The sequence below is a fragment of the Pelobates fuscus genome, chromosome 3, assembly GCF_036172605.1.
Source record: "Pelobates fuscus isolate aPelFus1 chromosome 3, aPelFus1.pri, whole genome shotgun sequence".
NCBI lineage: Eukaryota > Metazoa > Chordata > Amphibia > Anura > Pelobatidae > Pelobates > Pelobates fuscus.
This window is the reverse complement of record NC_086319.1, coordinates 17,224,861-17,248,473: the sequence shown is the minus strand read 5'-3', so window position 1 is coordinate 17,248,473 and position 23,613 is coordinate 17,224,861. Positions and strand designations below refer to the sequence as shown.

Sequence of the window (23,613 nt, the reverse complement as noted above, 5' to 3'; positions counted from 1 at the left end):
GAGGGGTTTTCATGGATTTTGGGGTGTTGTGAAAAGGTGTGTTTTTCTGTACTTGGAGATAATTGAGTTTGTACAGTTCCTGACTATCTCTCAGGCACAGGGGAGGAGTTTACTGTATGTATAAATTGAGAGTGCATGCCTGAATAAAACAAGTCTACTCCCAGTATTAAGTCTCAGCTAATATGTGTGGGGGAATTCTATATTAGCTATAATTACTACTATAGAGCTATACTTTCTGTAGGAGAGCTTTGACCACTGGAGCTGGATCTCCAGGACCCTGGTCCAGGGTGGTAAGAGACGGCGAGACCCCAGACAAGCTGCGGCGGCTAGGGGCTGAAGTGCTTATCCCGGCAATAGCTAGGAATTGTGCTTGGTTGAGGTATGCAGGTGGGGTACAAGGCGGTCCGCCACATATAACTTGGCTATTTTAGGCTCGGCTTTGCCATTTGGATTTAATTTGTGAATAGCTTGGTAGTGACGATATTAAAACGTGTACATTTAAACAAAGGGAATATGCAAAGTGCAGTATTTAATATAAAAAATTGCAGATTAACCCTTTCATAGCCACCACGTATACCATGCTAGTAGGATGTGCCGAAGCCCTTGTCATAAAGGGGTTAAACACCTGTAATAATAAAAGATTTAGTTCTATAAAAAATAGCTTTATTTGCCAAATGTAACAATCAATATTATCAAAATAAAAAAAAAGTTTTAAAATCACAATTCAATCTCTACAATATAAATATATATTTGTTTTACGTGCCACGGTTTGTATGAACGACCACAGCGTCTCCTGAATACAATCTATTATTGTGTATAAAAGCGCCTGAGGTAGCATGCCAGTCACAGTCTGTCAGAACTTGTCCCCTAATTAAGGCTGAAGCACTGAATGCTTCCCTTCCCTCCTAATTTGATGGCTCCGATTTCACTGGATATGTCCTATTAGACAGGAGAATAGCAGCATTTAGGACACCGGATCCTTCTCTTTAACAGGCTCTGTCGTCACTCTTGCTGCAGATTTCAGCTTTTCCCGGCCTTGCTGCAAGGTGTACTGTGATGGACCCAGTCTCATGATTTTGCCACTTCCAAGACATTCTTCGTCTTTGTAGAACACTGCAAACTGGCAGAGAATGGACAAATTAGGTTACAGTGCGAGCATGACCCACGATACATAGACAGGCTGAAACGGAACAAGAGGATTAAGGAAAATCACAAAATAACATCTTACTGAAACCCAGAGCGACTTGGTCAAGGTATCAGCAAGTCCATTAATCTGTCCGATATCTGCAAGCAGTATGTGAAGCTTCATTATCCAGATTTCAATAAAAACTATATTTGCTGACCATAATATGAGAAGCAGAACAAAGTGATATAATCCACTGTGACAATGCCTTCTATCAGATCTTCAGAAAAGAACACACTAATTACATACAAACAGAATGTAAAGCGACAAGAACTGGTTGTTATTTTTATGGGCAATAAAGATAAAAAAAATTTACATTTTTTATTTAAAAAAAAAAAAAAAGAGAGAAAAAATGTTGTCAAACAATAACAAGTAAACTGAGCTTGCTCACTTGGAGTGGCTTTAAAAAGTAGTCTCTTTTAAAGTAGGAGTTCAAAACCAGGTGTTCAAACCAACAAGGTAATTATTGTTTTACTGTCCCATACTTGTTTTTGGTAGCTGTGGAAATGGTTTATTAGCAAAATTGAAGGTTTGACTACATATCTTGCTACATGTAGTATGCAAGCCTGGATTAATCTGGTCCACACCTCAGTGGCAGGTGTTAACAGGTGGCTTCTCTGGAAGCTCACATTGGAGATCTGGAGAAGTGAATTGCAACTTTGAGACAGTTTGATAATCTTGAATGTGGTCTACTGCTCACTGAGCAGAGTCTAGTGGTGGCCTCTAGTGGAGGGGGAGGAGATAAAACAGTTGGGGAACAGGCACGTAGCTGGGCAACTTGATTGCATCAGCTCAGGAGTAGCTGTACTGGAGGAAGCGGTTCCTTCTAACCGTTGAGGGAACAGACACTCTACTATGGGTGGGGTTGTGAACGTAAGAAAGGCTAGACAGGTTGTGATGGTAGGGCACTTTATTATTAAGAGAGCAGAATATGTAATCTGCCGATCTGATAGTCTCAAGCGGACAGTTTGAGACAGAATGTCAGAGTAAAATGGAGGGTCCTAAAAAAATGAGTTTAGGGAATTGGGAAGTAAACTGAAGAAAAGGACCTTCAAGGTAGTATTTTTTGAAATATAGGTAGGAGGAGATTAGGAATAATAATTTGTGGCTAAAGTCATAGTGTAGGAAAGAGGGTTTTGGCTTTTTAAAGCACTGGGCTGAATTTGTGCTTGGGTAACAATCTTTATAGCCATGGTGAACTGCACCTTAATAGAAGAATATCTGCTGTGCTGGGGGATAGTATGGCTAGAAGGTCGGAGGACATTTTAAACTAGTGGGACACACACAGAATCCTACAAAATGGAGAAGGGGAGAGAGGGGACAAAAAGGGAGTGGGGGGTGAGGGCAAGGTCAAAACAGGGGAGGTTTGTAATGGTAATACAAATTCATGTAAAGTACAAGAGTTTTATGATAATATTATATGTAAAATAATACAAGAAATTTAACATTTTAGTTCTGAAGAAAGGTTAACAAATTTAAATCTGTTTAGTTTAGAAAAACATCACCTCAGAGGGGATATGATAACAATGTACAATCTATTCGGGGCCAATACAAACCATTGTCTGGAAATCTATTCATAGACATGACAATACATAGGACACGAGGTCACACTTTTAGACTGGAAGAAAGGAGATTCAGTCCAAGGTTTTTTACAATAAGGATGTGTAATTCTCTGCCTGTAAAGGTGGTTTTATCAGAGTCTATGCAGATGTTTAAACAGGAACTGGATACATACTTGCAAAAACATAATATACAGGGATATCATTTTTAAATTGAGGGGTAATAGTTATTTCGATCCAAGGAGAGATCTGACTGCCATTCTGGGGTCAAGGAGGATTTTTTTTCCTAGTTTGTTGCAAAATTGGAAGTGTTTCAAACTGGGTTTTTTACTTTCTTTTGACTCAACAGCAAAAACAGATGTGAGAAAGACTGAACTTGTTATATAGATGTCTCTTTTCAGCCTATGCAACTAAACAGGGGATTGCCATAAGTGCATAAAGGCGTTACATAGTTACATAGCTGAAAAGAGACTTGTGTCCATCAAGTTCAGCCTTCCTCACAAAAGAAGGCAAAAAAAAACCCCAGTTTAAAGCACTTCCAATTGTATAACAAACTAGGAGAAAAATCCCTTCTTTATCGCAAAATGGCAGTCAGATTTATCCTTGGTTCAAGCAGTTATTACCCTACATTGAAAGATTATATCCTTGAATATTCTGTTTTTGAGAGTATGCATCTAGTAGCTGTTTGAACATCTGTATGGAATCTGATAAAAACCACTTCTTCAGGCAGAGAATTCCACATCCTGATTGTTCTTACAGTAAAAAAAAACGTATTTGCCTTAGACAAAATCTTCTATCCTACATTGCTACATTAATTTACCAACGCTTCAGAATTGCAAAGTTAAGGTATATCGAATGACCAGTGACCATTTTCCCCTTTCCCAGTCGATTAAAACCATTTAGCACAAATTATTTTGGGAAACTTACTTTTCAGCTCTCCCCTAGGTACATAGAGAGAAAAAGATGTAAAACAGGTGCTTCGACAGGCAATGGTTCATTGCTGAACAAGACTGTGAATGTGGCATAATTACAGGATAGGCTTCCTGCAATATCACAAATTCTCTTAATTAAATTGCTTGGGGAGGAAACCTAAATTGATTGCACAATTATATACTGTAGACATAATAGTTCCGCTCTGACTAAAAAAACCCACTATCGAGGCCTGTTGAGCAGATAAGCATGCTGATGCCAGGAATAACCAGGGCTTATTGGACATGAATAAAAATGCAGTTTTTGTTTAAAGCATCTCGATCACTTATGACGGCTTTGTCTTGTGTTTTCCTACGCTTGAGCAGGTTCCTTTAATGTTGGGCCTGAACATTACATTCGTGATTACAGCAGCAGTAACAAGGTATAAAGAACTCACCTGCCCGGGTGTCAGGGCACGCAATGGCTTCGCCAGCGTCACCCATACTGTGCCATCTAGGTTTAGTGTTAGAACACATGGCACTAGAAGACAAGGAAGCGTTTCAATAATAAGCAGATGTTTGTACATACACACCGTTCTTAGTTAGATCATGTGTTTTAGAAAAGGTGCATTTTATTTATCAGATAAAACATAAACTGAAACAATTAATAGCTTACTGTAGGAGGATTTCAGCAGAGACCCCTTTGATGATGCAGATTAGATTCAAATGTGGGAGTTTTGGAAAAAAATATTTTGATGTTAACTGAATTATGATTGAAGAATCGGGGCACTGAGTGGATATTACAACTAAAGAATGGGTCAGTGAGCGAATGCCACGGACACAATATGGATATAAAAGGTCAGTGTCCATTTATTATTTCTTCCTCGTCAGTATACGCAGGTCGTAGCTGCGGCAAAGGCTGGCTGATTCGCTGGTGCCACTTGGAAAACAGAGATATGCTACACAAACAGAGCTTGGACGTTAAAGTTGGAGTCTGAGAAATCAGACGCAGGTATTTTGTAATCCACTGAAAGGTGTCTTTAATTTGGATTCGTCTTTTTAAGCAAACAGACTCAGAAAGTTTACTTTAATCTATCCAACAACATACACAGTCTATGGGCAGTAACATATCACAACAGCAATAACCGGTAAGATAACAAGTAAAATAAGACAAACATTGTATGGCGATGGGAATCTGCAGCGTGTTTTAGCTCACAGCAATGAGTGGGTTAATTACGGTTCGCACCCCTTGTCAAGCTCATGGCAATAGTAACTTAACTCAAACTCAGAACAATGTAACCATTGAAAATCCAGCGCCTCCAACATGATTTCTGAGCTGGCAACAAGACGTGACAGGCTGAGCATTTCTCGGGGATTAGAGTGCACTGAGGGTGCGTTCGTCCAATAACATGATACATGAAGTTAACACGAGCTGCTATAATCACATTGAAATGCCAGCCAAACTCAACTGCCATTACCTAAGACAAAAGCTAATTGCAGACAGCGCCTTATCGTACGGTAAGCAAAACATGTTATTTAGCATTTGGAAAAACTTCAGAAACATTTAAATATATACACAAAGTGAAACCCATGTTTACTTTACTGCATGGTATGAGACAGATCTGTCTAAAGAAGAGGCTGAAATGATACATTGGAACGAGGATTGATATAAACAAGGCGTACAATTCTAGAAAGTGCCACGAAAGCAGTTTTAAGACGAAGAACCGTAGTGTTTAAAATACAGACATGTTTCATACTAAATAGGTTGGGACATCCTCATCACAAAAGCTCCTGTGATGTGGAGGACAATCTAAGCCAAAACAAAACATGTAGGGGGTTATATGGTGTATTTAAGTCTGATTTGATTGTATCATTATTTAAGGGGCGGGGGCAGATTAAAAATGACACTTCAGGTTAAAGCACTATACTGACAAAGAAAAATAAAAACACACACCATAGGATTCACTGCTTCTGCTGTGTACTAGGATGTTTCTGGAACATCTATTATCATTATCGCCATTTATATAGCGCCAACAGATTCCGTAGCGCTTTACAATATTATGAGAGGGGATTTAACTATAAATAGGACAATTACAAATAAACTTACAGGAACGATAGGTTGAAGAGTTACAAGAAAACTTACAGGAACGATAGGTTGAAGAGTTACAAGAAAACTTACAGGAACGATAGGTTGAAGAGTTACAAGAAAACTTACAGGAACGATAGGTTGCACCATCCCCCTATTTGCAGCGATCAATTGTCCCCTGGTCATAGAAGTACTAATAAGATCAATCTATGTACAGGAACGATAGGTTGAAGAGGGCCCTGCTCAAACAAGCTTATGGTCTATAGGAGGTGGGATATAAAACACATTAGGACAGGTAGAGAAGGAGGAGTTGATGGGATATACAGTACATCACTCTGTCTCCCAGGAAAAGACGTGACTTAAACCATTAAAAAGACACAATAGGCACCAAAACACCTTTATCTTTATCTTACTGAAGCTGTATAAAGTGATGTAACTCCTAAATGGCAGAGAATTGAGCAGTGAGACTGCAGGAACATGATCTATACACCAAAACCGCTTCATTAAGCTGAAGAGGTTTTGGTGCCTATAGTGTCCCTTTAAACGATTAAATCGAAGCCATTGTGGATTTAGTAGGTTTCTGACAGCTCAATTCAGACAGGTATAGACACACACTGAGAGGCAGCCTTCATAGATTGGTCTTATTAGTACTTCTATGACCAGGGGAGAATTTATGCAAATAGGGGGATGGTGCAAGGGAGAGAACATACACTCAGAGAGGGAGACTACAGGTAGATCTAAATACACAGCATTAAATATAATTCTATACACAGTCTAGAGAAACGACTCCCTCACTAAAGTGGAGCAAAGTCACATTTTTTATGAAAATCTATTTTGATTATAAGACAGAAAAAAATTAGCAAAAAAAAAAGCTGCATCTACACATATCGGAGCTTTAACTTCTTCTCAACTCAAAAAGATGCTACAAATTATAGCACTCACCTAGCGCCATCTGGTGTTGGAATCTAAAATAGCAATCCATCATCTTATTCTCTATTAGCTCTGGAGGAGGGTCTTCTGAGAACCAGTGTACGCGATCGGTCCGCAGCAAGTCTCTGAACAGAGCGGGGTGATTGGTACATGGGGCCTTCAACACAGTGATAGGAACATTGTGTCAGAATGAGAAGCTCTAAAATGCCAGCAATCTCACAGCAATCAGACAAACAACAACAGATCAGTAAATAATCGATTGCTTTATAGTGCGGTCTATATACATAACACAGTCTACTCCGCATTACTCGAATGGTCTGAATAGCAACAAGGAAGCAGCTTACCTAGGTCTGCTCTGAAGGAGCCAGAAGCAGAGCCCAACACTCTCAGCCAATGATTGACATTCTGAACACAGAAATATGCGAGTAGTTCGACATTCGCTCGTGTTCAAGGCTCGCAAATGACGCCGCTGGAGGTGGAGTTACACCTAAAGCAGCATAGGGATTAAATGCAGTATGTGCACTGCACATAGACTCCAGGCACCACGACCACTTCAAATTACTTAAGAGGTCATGGTGCTTATAGTAACTGTCTGTAGAATACTCAGGGAACACAGAAGGTCACACTGAAGGAATGCAATTAAAGGGATTCTATAAGTGCCAGGAATACAAAGCCATATTTCTGGTACTATATAGCTACCTCTGCCTCCCCCTCTCTCACGCCCCCCAAGAGTGCGTGAGGACGTCCAGCGTCATTTACAAAACCAAAGGTCTGTTTGGAAATACATAATGTCTAATGTACTAGCGCTAGGTGTAATATCCCAAAAATTTAAGACAGTGCAAGTGCTTGATTTGATCACTAAGCTGCTATAACACGGTGTGCAATATTTTCTATATACACACAACATACAAAACAGTGTAGTGCTTGAAAATTGTGGAAATTGGACTGATATACCAAAAAAAAGCTGTTTATGTACCTTAAGGAAGTTCTGACATTTTAATAGTCTGGTTCATGTACCTTTAAAAACAAAAATAGATATACACAAGACCTCAAAATAATTTCTTATAAAAAAATTGTGTTACAGAAACACTCACATATTCATGAACTATAAACGGTAGCTCAAGTGACAACAGCCTTGGGGTCCGTAATGGCCGATATATAGATGATATTCTTTATATGGAAAGGACAAAGAGGATCTGAACATTTTTTTAACATCCTTAAACGATAACACATGGGGTATAAAACTAACGAGTACGGGGAGCCAACAAGAAGTCGTATGTTAAGATCTTAATATTTATATAGATGAAGGATCTTTTAAAACTAAAAATCACTTCAAAACAGTAGATGCAAACAGTTTTATAGAGAGATTTGATTTTAATAATATAGATTTTATTTTATTAATAAATTGTTATTTTACGGTCACGCGAGGCATTTTACTTCCTGCTATATCAAAAGGAGGAGTATAGTCCTTAACTACACAATGTACTAAGATCAGAGCCTAACCTTTGGCTCCATGTTTGTGAGTATTGATCCTATTGCTACATAGATATCAATGTGTGCACTACGATATTGCACCATATCTTGTCTTCTTTAATACAGAAATTGAAGGACCCACTATATAAGGGAAGGGTCGCCTTTACTGACCCCAAGGTTGTTGTCACTTGAGCTATAGTCTATAGCTCATTAATATGTGAGTGTTTCCGTAACACAATTTTTTTTTTTATAAGAAATTATTTTGAGGTCTTGCACTACTGTATATTTTTGTTTTTAAAGGTAAATAAACCAGAGACTGTTAATATCTGTCAGAACTTCCTTAAGGTATATAAACACCTTTTTTGGTATATCAGTCCAGCTTACACAATGTTCAAGCGCTACCTTGTTTTGTATTTCAAAGGTCTGTTTGGATCCAGGAAGCCCCTGCAGTGGCTGTCTGGGAAAAAGCCACTAGAGGCAGGCTTAGTGCTGCAATGTAAACATTTCAGTTTCTCTAAAACTTCAAAGTTTTACATTGCAGCACACCAAGTGCAATAAGGACACAGCACCCATACCAAATGAGCTGAAGGGGTCTGGGTGCCTAGTGTCTCTTTAAGTGATGAAATGGGAAGACAGAGGCGAGATATAGGAACTGGACTTGTGTGTAGATTTGTTTGTAGGAGATTAAAAGATGAATCCAGGAATTCAGTGACTATTTGTAGTAAACAAATTAAATGGAATATCTATAATTCAAATGAAATAGGACAAACAGGAAAATAAATTTGTGTAATCTATTAAACCTTCTATCCCCGAATATAGTGGAGAGCAGGAGAGAGTATAACCTGGCAGGAAAGGATTAGAATGAACAAACGCAGGATAAACCGTGTCATCATACATCGCTGGATAGAAAGAGCACAAAACATCAATGCTTTGCCCCATTACTCACAGCTGATACGATACTCCCAAAGCAGTTATATCATCAAAGCAGTACATCACATGCTCGAATTGCTGAGTGGATGTCATTTACCAAACACATAATAATAAAAGGTCATCACAAGTATATAGGAAATCATTACCCAGCACTCAACACTTCAAAACAGATACAAAACGAGAATGCGCCATGCTTTTATTGTGACAGGCAGTAACTACATTTAGTGCATTCACGGAGACTCGACAGTGAACAGTAAAGAACCAAAACGCAAACTGCAACGTTCGGGGGGGAAATATACATGTATATTTAACTGCTTAGTGAATAGCCTTTGAGTTAACAAGCGCCATTAGAAAGTGGCTAGAACAATCCAGCAATCCTAGCCAGACAGTGTAGCCCAGGTTGGAGAAAATGTTAATTCTGTATTAATGCAAATGGGGTGAGGATGTTCCCTTGGTGTCAGAAAGTTAGAGCCTAAATTTATAGCAATAATTCTTAAAGCAGCTATGTACAAAGAAGACGTTCGCTCATTATTTTTAAAAAAAAGATGAGAGGTGGGGTACACTGTCAGATCCAACTTTTCCCATCTATTAGTGTCAATGACGCAGTTTTAGATTAATAGAAGGACTGCACTATTTAACACACCTATATATTTATACACTGCTAACCCTTCAAAGGAGCAAATTATATTTTTAATGTTACTTTCAAAGACATGAGCTTGTCGTATAATGTAGACAGGAAGTAAGCACATGACAATAATATTATAGGCTTTAATGTAGTAAATTACTGTAATAACAGAAAAATAGAGTAAAAGTTCTAAATGACATGGTGAGTAATCGCCATGGAAACCACTGGACCCGACAGCAACACTGGTTTAAATCTCCATAATGTGTGCAACTCCACCTTCCAATACTTAATGATTTAGCCAGGATCCCATCTACGGAGAAACTGCTTATAAACAAAATAAAAAAACGACATAAACAAAACACACCCAATCTTTCCGTTTTAAAACTAATCTTGAAACTAATGAAAATGTAAAGCCTGACTGATACACTTAGAAAGAACAGGGCAAAGAAGGAGAGTTTAGAAGAGGTTCCCATCATACGAGGACTCTGGTGTGACTAGCTGCTCAGATCCCGGATGAATACAAAAAAAGTTTGCATTAAACACCTCCAAAAAACACAAAGGGGATAGTTATCAAAGTGCCAAAAAGTTAAATGTCACCATTATTTTGATTGCTTTTATTGAAGTGTTCTAAAAGTAATCTAAAAAGGGACAGTTTTTCCCATAATAAAATCAGTCAGTTTTTGCATGAATTTCTATTTAAAAAAAACGACAAAACATGGACTTTGTTAAAAAAAAAAAAAAAATATAGAGAGAAAAGAGAAATGGGATTTTTTTTTTTTTATAAAGAGGCAGAATAATGTATACGTCACTGAACAAGCTCAAAATTAACAGAATGCAACAGGTAAAAAAAAAAAAAACACCTAAAGATTTCATAAATTGCACCAAAAATTTGCAGACAATTCGATCGAATAGTGTCAGCGACAATTTCGAAATCTCCTGTTTTAAGGCCCACATGGATTTAGTCCAGGATACATACCACATAAACAGTCGCTGTGGACACGTCCTTATCCACAACAAACCAAGCATCTCGCTGGCCTCCTATTCTCGCCCTTTGGCCCAACGTATACAGAAACCAGCCTACAAAACATTACAAACAGTATAAACCACAAGGAACGGGTCTTGGGGAAAATAAATGACTTTTGATTTTTACATTACACATCATTTGGTTTCTCTGCAGCCTGGTAATCATTCCTAGGGTATACGTAAGTATGAGCAAAGCCTTATTGGTGAAATATTTATCTGCAAAGCACATGGAAGTAAATCATGTTCATACAGTATCCTGGAAGGAAATGGTTAATCACTTTCTGAGCTTTGTAGGCACTTTGAAAGCACTATGAAAAGTACGGCATATGGAATATATCTGAAAATAGTCAGTGGGATTTAGGTTCATTTGCATTTAGAGAATATTGTTATTAATACTTCACAGCTAATGGATGAAATGTAACTATATAAGACCGTGCTGTCATAAGGCACAAACTTTATGGAAAAACACTGAAATTGTCATCGTGTACTTTTATGGAAAAAGCCACATTGTTTAGTGATGGTTGATGGATGATATGAATCTTCTTGTTTGATTGTATCTTCTTGTTTGATGTGCAATGAATGCCACGTGGGACCCCTGCGCATGAGCCAGTACAACCCTGCAGCAACCCCTTGGCATGCCAGGAGTTAGGAAGAAAATACAGCATCAAGGGAGGAAGCTATGGAGGGGCGTACATCACATGCACCATACAGGGACCATCACGCAACCAACGTGTAACCTGTGGGGGGCTACTGTAAAAAAGGCAGAAACCCTAAAAGTGACAGGTCATCGTTAACCCATTTAAAAAGGCTTCCAATCCGTGCCTTGAGCAAGTAAAAGGATATACACATATTTAAATATGCCGATACACATCCATAATTATCTGGGCTACTGAACTATAATTAAAGGTCTAATAATATATATATATAAATAATACAAACATCACTAACAATAAAAACTAAAGAAATTAATTGTTGCTTTGGAGAGATATTAAGTTACTTTGCTCCTATACTTTCCATTGTTATATTGAACAGCTTGCTCTATAGAGTTTGTGCAGCCAGCATATGATTTGCCGGCAAAATAAATTCCCAGAAGGATTGCCTATTGATTAAAGAAAGTTATTTGATCACTGGGCATTATTCATACTCCAGACGCTAATATATAGGGGCAGACCGACACAGTATTAGACATTAACCCGTTCAGCATATGGGGTTGCAGAAATACAATGTAGCATGTGAGCTCATTGAGCAGGGCCCTCAATCCCTCTGTTACTGTGTCACTATACCCCACTCCCTCTAACATGTAAACTCACTGAGCAGGGCCCTCAATCCCTCTGTTACTGTGTCACTATACCCCACTCCCTCTAACATGTAAACTCACTGAGCAGGGCCCTCAATCCCTCTGTTACTGTGTCACTATACCCCACTCCCTCTAACATGTAAACTCACTGAGCAGGGCCCTCAATCCCTCTGTTACTGTGTCACTATACCCCACTCCCTCTAACATGTAAACTCACTGAGCAGGGCCCTCAATCCCTCTGTTACTGTGTCACTATACCCCACTCCCTCTAACATGTAAACTCACTGAGCAGGGCCCTCAATCCCTCTGTTACTGTGTCACTATACCCCACTCCCTCTAACATGTAAACTCACTGAGCAGGGCCCTCAATCCCTCTGTTACTGTGTCACTATACCCCACTCCCTCTAACATGTAAACTCACTGAGCAGGCCCTCAATCCCTCTGTTACTGTGTCACTATACCCCACTCCCTCTAACATGTAAACTCACTGAGCAGGGCCCTCAATCCCTCTGTTACTGTGTCACTATACCCCACTCCCTCTAACATGTAAACTCACTGAGCAGGGCCCTCAATCAATCTGTTACTGTGTCACTATACCCCACTCCCTCTAACATGTAAACTCACTGAGCAGGGCCCTCAATCCCTCTGTTACTGTGTCACTATACCCCACTCCCTCTAACATGTAAACTCACTGAGCAGGCCCTCAATCCCTCTGTTACTGTGTCACTATACCCCACTCCCTCTAACATGTAAACTCACTGAGCAGGGCCCTCAATCTCTCTGTTACTGTGTCACTATACCCCACTCCCTCTAACATGTAAACTCACTGAGCAGGGCCCTCAATCCCTCTGTTACTGTGTCACTATACCCCACTCCCTCTAACATGTAAACTCACTGAGCAGGGCCCTCAATCCCTCTGTTACTGTGTCACTATACCCCACTCCCTCTAACATGTAAACTCACTGAGCAGGGCCCTCAATCCCTCTGTTACTGTGTCACTATACCCCACTCCCTCTAACATGTAAACTCACTGAGCAGGGCCCTCAATCCCTCTGTTACTGTGTCACTATACCCCACTCCCTCTAACATGTAAACTCACTGAGCAGGGCCCTCAATCCCTCTGTTACTGTGTCACTATACCCCACTCCCTCTAACATGTAAACTGACTGAGCAGGGCCCTCAATCCCGCTGTTACTGTGTCACTATACCCCACTCCCTCTAACATGTAAACTCACTGAGCAGGGCCCTCAATCCCTCTGTTACTGTGTCACTATACCCCACTCCCTCTAACATGTAAACTCACTGAGCAGGCCCTCAATCCCTCTGTTACTGTGTCACTATACCCCACTCCCTCTAACATGTAAACTCACTGAGCAGGGCCCTCAATCCCTCTGTTACTGTGTCACTATACACCACTCCCTCTAACATGTAAACTCACTGAGCAGGCCCCACAATCCCTCTGTTCCTGTGTCACTATACCCCACTCCCTCTAGCATGTAAGCTCATTGAGCAGGCCCTCAATCCCTCTGTTACTGTGTCACTATACCCCACTCCCTCTAACATGTAAGCTCATTGAGCAGGGCCCTCAATCCCTCTGTTACTGTGTCACTATACCCCACTCCCTCTAACATGTAAACTCACTGAGCAGGGCCTCAATCCCTCTGTTACTGTGTCACTATACCCCACTCCCTCTAACATGTAAACTCACTGAGCAGGCCCCACAATCCCTCTGTTCCTGTGTCACTATACCCCACTCCCTCTAGCATGTAAGCTCATTGAGCAGGCCCTCAATCCCTCTGTTACTGTGTCACTATACCCCACTCCCTCTAGCATGTAAGCTCATTGAGCAGGGCCCTCAATCCCTCTGTTACTGTGTCACTATACCCCATTCCCTCTAGCATGTAAGCTCACTGAGCAGGCCCTCAATCCCTCTGTTACTGTGTCACTATACCCCACTCCCTCTAACATGTAAACTCAATCCCTCTGTTACTGTGTCACTATACCCCACTCCCTCTAGCATGTAAACTCACTGAGCAGGGCCCTCAATCCCTCTGTTCCTGTGCGACCATTTGTCTGGTTACAATTACGTGGCTGTTAGTTCACCCATTGTACAGCGCTACAGAATTTGCTGGCGCTATATAAATAATAAAATAATATAAGAATGTGTTTACTACATCATCTGTCGTGAAGGGGCTAAAATCACAGTGCTACCAGTGCAGCTCATTTTAGCTAATTCTTCAATACCTGATTGATATGATGCAAAAAGTATTAAAATCCTGTGAATTTGCACCATTTCTGTGTACTGCTGGGCTGCTAATAAGGCAGACACAGATGGACAATGCGAGCACAGCTTTTCAGACAGACAATTTGGAGAATAGCTGTTAGATATAAACTATGCTGTGGACGTTTGCTGATGATCCGGACAGCACTGTACGCAGATTACACTTGTGTACCTACCTAAATCTCACCTTGTTATCCACGTCATCAAAGCTACAGAACAAAACTGAGAACATCTACAAAATAAGCAAACCTTGAACATATGGGCGGACAAGCAAACAGTGAGTAATAGAAAATTAAAAATACTTTGAGGAAAAGATACAAAACATGATTCTCACCCTGGTGCCTTCCCATGATTCTTCCATCCTCTATTGATACAAAGTTTCCAGGTTGAGGTTCTAAGTACTTAAAAAAAAGACAAAGAATTACAAGAACTGCATTCAACATTTAAAGCCGTTCTCGGCAAGAAATTGTTTTTGGATCATACCTCGAGAATGAATTTTTCAAAATTCCGTTCTCCGATAAAGCAAATCCCCATGCTCTATGACAAAAATAAAATGTTAATGTTACTCATATTGCTCCAATGCTGGGAATCGGAGACCCGTATTGTTTTATGCTCGTACAATGTGTTTTAATACACAAATACATTGGAAACAAGGCTGCAACAATGCAGAGTCGTGAGTCGTGGCTGCATGGTTCACTAAGGTATATGAAACACTGGCTCAAGAAATTATTAAACGGTGTTCAAAATGCTGGGACTATAAAAAGGGAACTATAGACACCTAGTCATCTTCATCTCAATGAAGTGGTCTTTGTGTAGTGACCCACTCCCAGGCTCTTCTCTCCCAAAATGTAAAACATTCCTGTTTTGGAGATGTGGCAATGTTTGCACTGTGGGGCTAACCCTCTAGTTGCTGTTACGTTGACAGCCACTAGATGGTGCTTCTGCTGTGAGAACAGAGTGAGACTGTTCTTGACAATCAACATTCTCACGCATTGAATGACAACATTGAGCATTCTGTAAATGCTTTGCATTGACTCAGTGCTTCTCAGGGAGAAGTGCAGGGTTTGCTGCGAATGTGCTTCTCATCCACAATTGAACGAGAAATGAAAGGAGACAAATGAAAGGAGAGAAAATCAAGTGGGAGGTGAAGAGAGCGGCTGCAAAGATTATCAATTTTAAACTATAGTTTCCCCTTAAGGAACAAACAAACAAATACGTTGTTTACTGTAGGAGGAAATACTCTAAAATCACTAGAATATGTACTGATCCCACAAATCCCGATAAGGTATTAAACATGCTCAGGCTACAGGCAGCCAAGATTTTACCAATATTTTCTGGGTGACCAGATCAGAGCTTGTGCAAAATCAGATCAAATGGAATACATGTGACAAAAGTACATATTGTTTGTGCACCTCTTTTCTCTGTAAAACATGGTGAAACCCAGCTTCAGCAGCCATCTTTTTTACAAAGTCCTTTGTTAGCCCTCCGATGGGAAAGATGGTTTTCCTTAACGCATATTGTGAGATCTGACTCAGAAAGAAAGTCTGGTCTTTTATCCGGTCAGCTGCTTGTAGGAGCCGTACATCTGAAAACAAGTGGATAAAAGTCAGTTTACATTAGCAGCCAGCGCTGATGACCCATACTACACTTTTCATGAAATTGAATGAAGACATAGTCCTGAAGACCCCTAAATCCAGCAGTGTGCGTTTACAGACTCTGCTTAGCTCATGGCAGCACAGTTATTTTTGCCATCTTCAATACATTTAAAAGGTCACTACAGACCCCTAAAGCAGTTTAGCTTGCTTAAATGCTTTGTGTGCGACGAATGTGTCTGTTTCATTTCACACAAAAATTAAGTGAAAAAAAAGTGAAATTGTCTCTTTTATAAATTAATCTTCAAGAGACAGAAATTGCCAAGAACTTCTTATTAAGCTGCATTGGGAAGTCTGTGATTGGACAGCCGCAGAAGGTCTGGGCGTGGTTAAAAGGGGAGGGCTTGTAAAGGCTGCAGAGAAGAGATCTACAGCTTTTGCAAGCTGTTTTAGCTATGCATCCAATTAATTAAACGCATGCATGTTTTCATTTGAAATATATCTAGTAAACAAAGATTTTTCATTTTATTTTTGGGCAGCAGAGTGTCCTAGCTTATCACATGAAAATACAAAGTACTAAGTTCTCAGAGTTTTCATGACTGGCAAGATGACAAGATCTATTGGGGATAGTTTTAAATGGATTAGGGATGTTGTCCCAAGATCTTGTATGGTAAATAAAGTCAGATGGTTTGTTCTCAAACACAGGAAGAAATAGAAAAAAAACAACCTTTTTAGAATATACCAGTTTAATGACATTCTACAGCCAGAGTACAGCTACTATTACTATTTTAGCATAAAGTCTCCCATGTGTTAGAGAGTGAATTATTTACAACACTGGGCTTTCCATAAATACAATAATCATTTTTTAGTTGATCACAGAGGTCCGAGTTATGAATTACAGGTTAAAGAAGTATTGGGAGCTTTGTATAGTTCTAAAAGTTGGACAATAGCCATGCAAAGTAGTGAAACCAGCAGGCAATACATTGGGGACTCCTTTCCTTCTGCAATATTGCACCACTTTTTAGAACAGACACTTTAATAAATAACACCCCCACCGTCTTTAATGGCAACAATAATAATAAACAACGAAACCCACCATTCCGAACTTCAAATCTGTTCCTAAACAGACTGGGAGGGTTCGGAATATATTTCTGCTGAAATGCCTCTTCGTCATCTTGGGATGTTCTTGCATAATGACCAGTGGCAATACCATCAGCTCCTGTGTGTAAAACAAAAAGTAAAAATGAATAAAATATACTTCGCTATGTGTTTGCTCTCAGTGGAAGAGGATATGTCTCTTTTATCCATTACCATATGCCAAAAGGATTAAGTGGTATGATATTCAGCTTGAATGTGGAACTTTACTATCTTTAGTGTGTGGGCGCGCATGCACGCACACACACACACGCACGCGCGCACACACACACACACACTATATATATTTTTTTTTAAAAAGAATACATTTCATTGAAATTGCAAGCAATCAAAAGATATACATGGGATATAGTAAGGACTGATTTCTAGAAAAATGTGGCAATAGACCATTTCCTCCAATACACCCGGTCACTTCCCGTGAATAGGAAATCTTATCGCACACACGCGTGATTACAAAAGTGACTCATGGCAGAGAAGAAAATGGCAGCAAAGAGGAGCAAAGGAACCCCATATCTGCCCCCACATTTCCTTTTAAAGTGCCCCTTTGTAAGATGACTTGTGACGGTGCCATTTTAAGCAAACATTCTTTTCAAATAAATATTTCATAATTGCAAAGATACAATTATTGGGCATATATTGAGCAGTGAGACTGCAAGGACGTGATCTATACACCACAACTGCTTCATTAAGATAAAGTTGTTTTGGTGCTTAGAGGATCCATTATATCCCCAGTTTTATTTCTCCACTGTGAGGGTACAGGAAAGCCCAGATTTTTTATGTGCAGTGCCAACATCATTTGGAGTTATCACTAATACAGGAATTGTACAGATGGCAAGAGAATTGCAAATAAAAAGCTGATGGCGAAGTGGGATAGTTTTTCTATATCTGATATTTTAACCTATAAATTGCAATTGACTTGTCAATACTTGGCAATTCCCTGTTTATTCGATAACCTCAATATTTATTCAAGAAAGTCTGCAGTCACTGGCCCATTATATTGCAGCAGTGTAGGACTCCCCAACTTTTAATGAAAAAGTAAATGTGTGCGAAATAATAAAAACGACCCATTTTTACATTTCTGTATTACAGTAAGGATAGTGATTTTCTTTTCAAACAGGGACATTTAAAGAATTAAATATACTAAAAATGAATGAAGATCTGTATTCCGGTATAAATTAGTAATGACCTAGTCGGTATGGGTCACCAGTTTCTGTGCTTGGTTACTTATTGAAGCATTTGTAACGGCTGGTAAAAACAGAAATAATTAAATTCTAAACCCTGGTTTGAAAGCCAGGAAAACACAATTACAATTCTAACAAAGATGTTTATTATGTTCAGCAAAGCGTTGGTGCCAAGTCACGGCTAATGACTGGTAAACGCTATCAAAGGGAAACTGGCATAAACCACCGGTTTATGATGTGAAACGGCCCGGTTACCAGAGACTCACCTAAATTATCTATGGCGTAGCTCAGCAGGTAATTAAACTTGATATGCCTGTTGCACAGGATGTCGGGGTTTGGAGTCCTACCTCTCTCATATTCATTTAAGAATTTACTGAAAAAGAAGCCAAAAAGTAAAATCCCAGCTTGTTCACGATGTAGTGGTTTCAATTTTATAAATTCCATCACACGTAACGCATGGCAGGAATTAAATTATAAATGCCAGAGATTATAGTTCACACCTCTTATAGTGGCCAGTCACAACATCAAATACATTGTATCAATGCATAGAATAAGCCGTAACCGACTCCGGTGAGCCTTCTGTTTTGCCACAGCACCAAAACAGACTTTTCACCATCACCCAGTTCCATCTCCCACACCTCAATCAGCTTATCGCCCCTAATACAATGACAATTTGTAATCAGGTTAAATATTTAATAAAAGTGAAGTTACAAATACAATCATTTATAAAATAAAATGGAAAATGCTGATGCGGACTGTGACTGTTCACAAACTGAGACACGGATAGAGGGGAACCTAGTGAGTTCATCTAAGCTAAACCATCTCACACTATATGGGCAGTGAGGAGACGCTTACTGCATCTGATTACTGCGTCTTCCTACACACGACTCCAGCTGATTGGCTGCAGGGAGACGCTGTGATACATTATTATACTGGCTGCTAAATTCAAGACATTATGCATTTATTAACATTGACCTGTCATCCACAGAACACGTGCGTGGCAAGTTCACCTTCAGGTAGGTATATACATTTATACACGGTGGAAGTGAAATAAATGTCAAAATGTATCGGTTAAAAGATATACCTCACCTGACGATTGGTTCTTTCTAAATCAAGATGGCTGCTACTAGGGATGCAGTGGCTACACATGTAATCACCAATATTGCCATCGATGTCTTACCATTTACACAGCAGTAACCGATGGAGAGGAGTAGGCAAACATTTCTAAAGTCGCATTGGAATTTAAACTCAACATTAAAAATGCAAATAGTGTACGCACAGGATTAATATTAGCGTCTTGTAATAAATGGTTCAGAGATGAATACACATTGTCGGGGAATGCACATAGACCATGAGGACTATGATAGTTCTCGTGCAGAGTCTGGCTCCTTGAAAGAGACTGGTTTCGCTCTTTATCCCTTCTGCATATCACGAAAGACACACGGCCGAGTGTGATGAGAATTGTAGTCAACAGCCAATCAAATTTCTGATTACTGTATGTAACAAAGTCTAGCTATTATTTTAATGGCAGAGAAACCAATCCAATTCAAATGCAGAACAGCAAAACAAGTAATTAAACAAAAATGATGATATATTACCTAAATACGTCATGCCAGTACTCCTTGATATAGGATACTTGGTGGAAAGGAATATCCAACTTTTTACAGACCCGGTAGGCGTCCTCGCAATCTCGCTCTGCGCTGCACATGCCGTTCTCATCTACCACGTCCCAGTTATTCATATATACACCAATAACATCATAGCCTGTCAGTGAAACAGGAAGAAAGAATAAATCTCTGGCACTCAAACTCACTATTAACATTTAACAAAACAAAACGGATTTGGAAAAGAAATATATATTATATATACACACCCTAAGAGGCAATAAAGATGGCAGCTACGATTGCCAGGGGCACATTCTGTAGTAGAATCTTATAGCTTTAACACATATATTCCACAAACAAAACGGACAGGAGTTAACCCATATTTTGAATGCGTTATAGACAGTGTATTAAAAAAAAAAAAAAAAAAAAAAAAAAAAAAAAAATCGGATAAAGAAATAAATGTATGTCTAAAAAATGTTCCCCTTGTTTTCATTTCTGCATTTGCTGCAAATCCCAAGATTTACAGCAGCTGCAGTGAGCTCTGCATGGCCTTCAGCCAATCCTGGGATTCTAATTATATTGTTTGAAAGCAGAGCACAGCCCAGATGGCCAGCCAGAGTTTAAGGGATACATTGTTTATCTTTGAAACAAGTTTTTGTGGACAAAGCTATGAATGAAACTTCAGCCCAAGCGGACGGCAGCCATGTTTGGCTTCGTTCAGCAAACTAGTATCTCTACTCCTGCTTTTTCATGAATGAAGCTAGGGATGGGATTATGATTGTGTTCAGCTTCAGCACTGGATTCTTCATGCATCTTTATAAAAGGAGCCATTAGGAAGAAGCAGGGACTTGTATGAGAGAATTGGGCTTAAACTCGATCCATTTATAAATTTACATTACGATACATGTCAGTGCCATAAACTATCTCAGCAAACAACAGATTGGTGAGGTCTGGAACTGTAGCCTATGTAAGAAGCACAAGTGGTAAAAAATAGATGGGTTTTAAAGGACCACTCTAGGCACCCAGACGACTTCAGCTTAATGAAGTGGTCTGGGTGCCAGGTACCTCTAGGATTAACCCTTTTTTTTATAAACATAGCAGTTTCAGAGAAACTGCTATGTTTATAATGAGGGTTAATCCAGCCTCCAAATCCTCTAGTGGCTGTCTCATTGACAGCCGCTAGAGGCGCTTGCGTGCTTCTCACTGTGAAAATCACAGTGAGAGCACGCAGGCGTCCATAGGAAAGCATTGTAAATGCTTTCCTATGCGACCGGCTGAATGCGAGCGCGGAAGATGGAGAGGAGGAGGAAAGCTCCCCGCCCGGCGCTGGAAAAAGAGGTAAGTTTAACCCCTTCCTCTCTCCAGAGCCCGGCGGGAGGGGGTCCCTGAGGGTGGGGGCACCCTCAGGGTAGTCTAGTGCCAGGAAAACGAGTATGTTTTCCTGGCACTAGAGTGGTCCTTTAATTAAATCTAGGTGACACACATTAAAGATGCTCGGTCACCTCAAACATATTTCTCCTATGTTTTCGCCTTCTCTTCCTCTCTCGGAATCTGTTCTTTTCTGACTGATTTCTCTTTAAAAGATACGGCAAAGCAGGGACTATAAATACTGTATATTTTCTTACATGTGACAATCTTGACACAGAGTGGAGCTTAAGGCAAGCTCCACTCTCTGTTATCCTGTCTTAAGCTCCACCCTGTGTCGAGATTTGTCAAGTGTAGGAGAAATATACAAGACAAAAAGTAGTCCCAACTGTGTCTAATGATTTAAAGAGATATAGAGTAAAAAAAAAACAAAAAAAAAAAACAAAACAGATTCTGACGGAGGAGGAGAAGAGTAAACAATAAATGAAAGGTAAATTTGGGTGACAGAGCCACTTTAAAACATTTCTGCTTACACACAGACTCATTTACTAATGTCAGAATTGTTGGGAATTCAAAGAGAAAATTTAAGGACAAAATAGATGAATTGGAATTTAAAGCGAGCTATGCTTTCAGTAAGTCTATTTTAGCCTGAAATTGGGAAATTCCTGGCAATTTTACCTTTAGATACCCCCCCACTAAGTGTGTTTACACCCCGCCCCTAGAACACTAGGGGAGCCCGGTGACCACAGGATTCTATAATTCTATGTTGATTTCACTATTGCCTCATTTCCACTGAGCGGATCGGTTTGTTACAGTTTGGAAGGTTTAGAATGGACCAGCCCGTTCTGGCGAGCGTTTCCACTGCAAGTCAGACCTTTTATGGCCATGCATGGTTTAGAAAAAATGCTCTTCCTGTCAACCAATCAATGGATTGTATAGTAGCTCCGCCCTAACCGAACCGTTCCATTTCCTATGGCCCTACATCTGAAGCAGGACCCTGAATGGATCGGTACGGTTCGCTTGTATGGACCACTTTCATAATGGAAACACCCAAAATAGCGAACCGTACCGAACTGAACCGATCTGCTCAGTGGAAACGGGGCAATATCAAAAGCATTTAATATTGGAGCACTTGGTTATATCAGAACCATTTAATATTGGAGCACTTGGTTATATCAGAACCATTTAATATTGGAGCACTTGGTTATATCAAAAGCATTTAATATTGGAGCACTTGGTTATATCATAACTATTTAATATTGGAGCACTTGGTTATATCATAACTATTTAATATTGGAGCACTTGGTTATATCAGAACCATTTAATATTGGAGCACTTGGTTATATCAGAACCATTTAATATTGGAGCACTTGGTTATATCAGAACCATTTAATATTGGAGCACTTGGTTATATCAGGACCATTTAATATTGGAGCACTTTGTTATATCAGGACCATTTAATATTGGAGCACTTGGTTATATCAGGACCATTTAATATTGGAGCACTTGGTTATATCAGGACCATTTAATATTGGAGCACTTGGTTATATCAGGACCATTTAATATTGGAGCACTTGGTTATATCATAACTATTTAATATTGGAGCACTTGGTTATATCAGGACCATTTAATATTGGAGCACTAACATAATTACAAAGGTCCGTTATTTGCAGCCATTTACTGACGAAATTAACATTAACACACTATAAGCACCGTAAAAGTACCACTTAAAATAATCTTAAAACATAAAGGAATTAAAGGACCACTATAGGCACCCAGACCACTTCAGCTTAATGAAGTGGTCTGGGTGCCAGATCCATCTAGGGTTAACCCTGCCTGCTGTAAACATAGCCTCTAGTCTCACTGACAGCCGCTAGAGGCACTTCCGCGCTTCTCACTGTGAAAATCACAGTGAGAAGACGCAGGACCGTCCATAGGAATGCATTGAGAATGCTTTCCTATGGACTGATTGAATGCGCGCGCGGCTTTGCCACGCATGCGCAATCAGCCGATGACGTCGGAAGGAGGAGGAGAGTCCCCAGCGCCGAGGGAGCCTGGCGCTGGAGAACGGTAAGTGTTTAACCCCTTCCTCCCCCTAGAGCATGGCGGGAGGGGGACCATGAGGGTGGGGTGGGACCTATTAATACTATAGTGCCAGGAAAACTAGTTTGTTTTCCTGGCACTATAGTGGTCCTTTAAGCATTTACATGTTTTACGAATGTTGCTACTGATTGATACCGACTTCTCGAAAACAGGGTTTGAAGTTGACTAATATAATTTGTTCCAATGAGATAGGGTCATTGTACCATTAAAGAATGGTAAATGGCTTAACGAGCCATAAAGTTTTTTTTATGGTTGTAAAACATTTCCTCATTCTGCAGCAAAATTGCTGGTAGGGATCCTAGGTCCACCTGGTTCTAT

The 23,613-nt window shown here is 39.8% G+C and overlaps 1 protein-coding gene across 2 annotated transcripts in view; it reads right to left on the bottom strand.

Annotated features, from left to right (window-relative positions):
- Window positions 1-702: 702 nt before the first annotated feature.
- TRMU (tRNA mitochondrial 2-thiouridylase) overlaps window positions 703-23,613 on the bottom strand; it is an 89,413-nt gene continuing 66,502 nt past the window's right edge. Inside the window, exons 2-11 of one of the 2 annotated variants that reach the window (XM_063446778.1) lie at window positions 19,822-19,987; window positions 18,490-18,596; window positions 16,984-17,106; window positions 15,708-15,880; window positions 14,779-14,832; window positions 14,630-14,696; window positions 10,671-10,771; window positions 6,679-6,823; window positions 4,109-4,191; window positions 703-1,120 (exon numbers count right to left, since the gene is read on the bottom strand). In XM_063446778.1, coding sequence (XP_063302848.1) covers window positions 965-1,120; window positions 4,109-4,191; window positions 6,679-6,823; window positions 10,671-10,771; window positions 14,630-14,696; window positions 14,779-14,832; window positions 15,708-15,880; window positions 16,984-17,106; window positions 18,490-18,596; window positions 19,822-19,987 — 1,175 coding nt within the window. In that variant the 3' untranslated portion in view covers window positions 703-964. Of the gene's footprint in view, window positions 1,121-4,108; window positions 4,192-6,678; window positions 6,824-10,670; window positions 10,772-14,629; window positions 14,697-14,778; window positions 14,833-15,707; window positions 15,881-16,983; window positions 17,107-18,489; window positions 18,597-19,821; window positions 19,988-23,613 lie in introns of those variants that run through there. The other variant, XM_063446779.1, reaches the window with a different exon arrangement.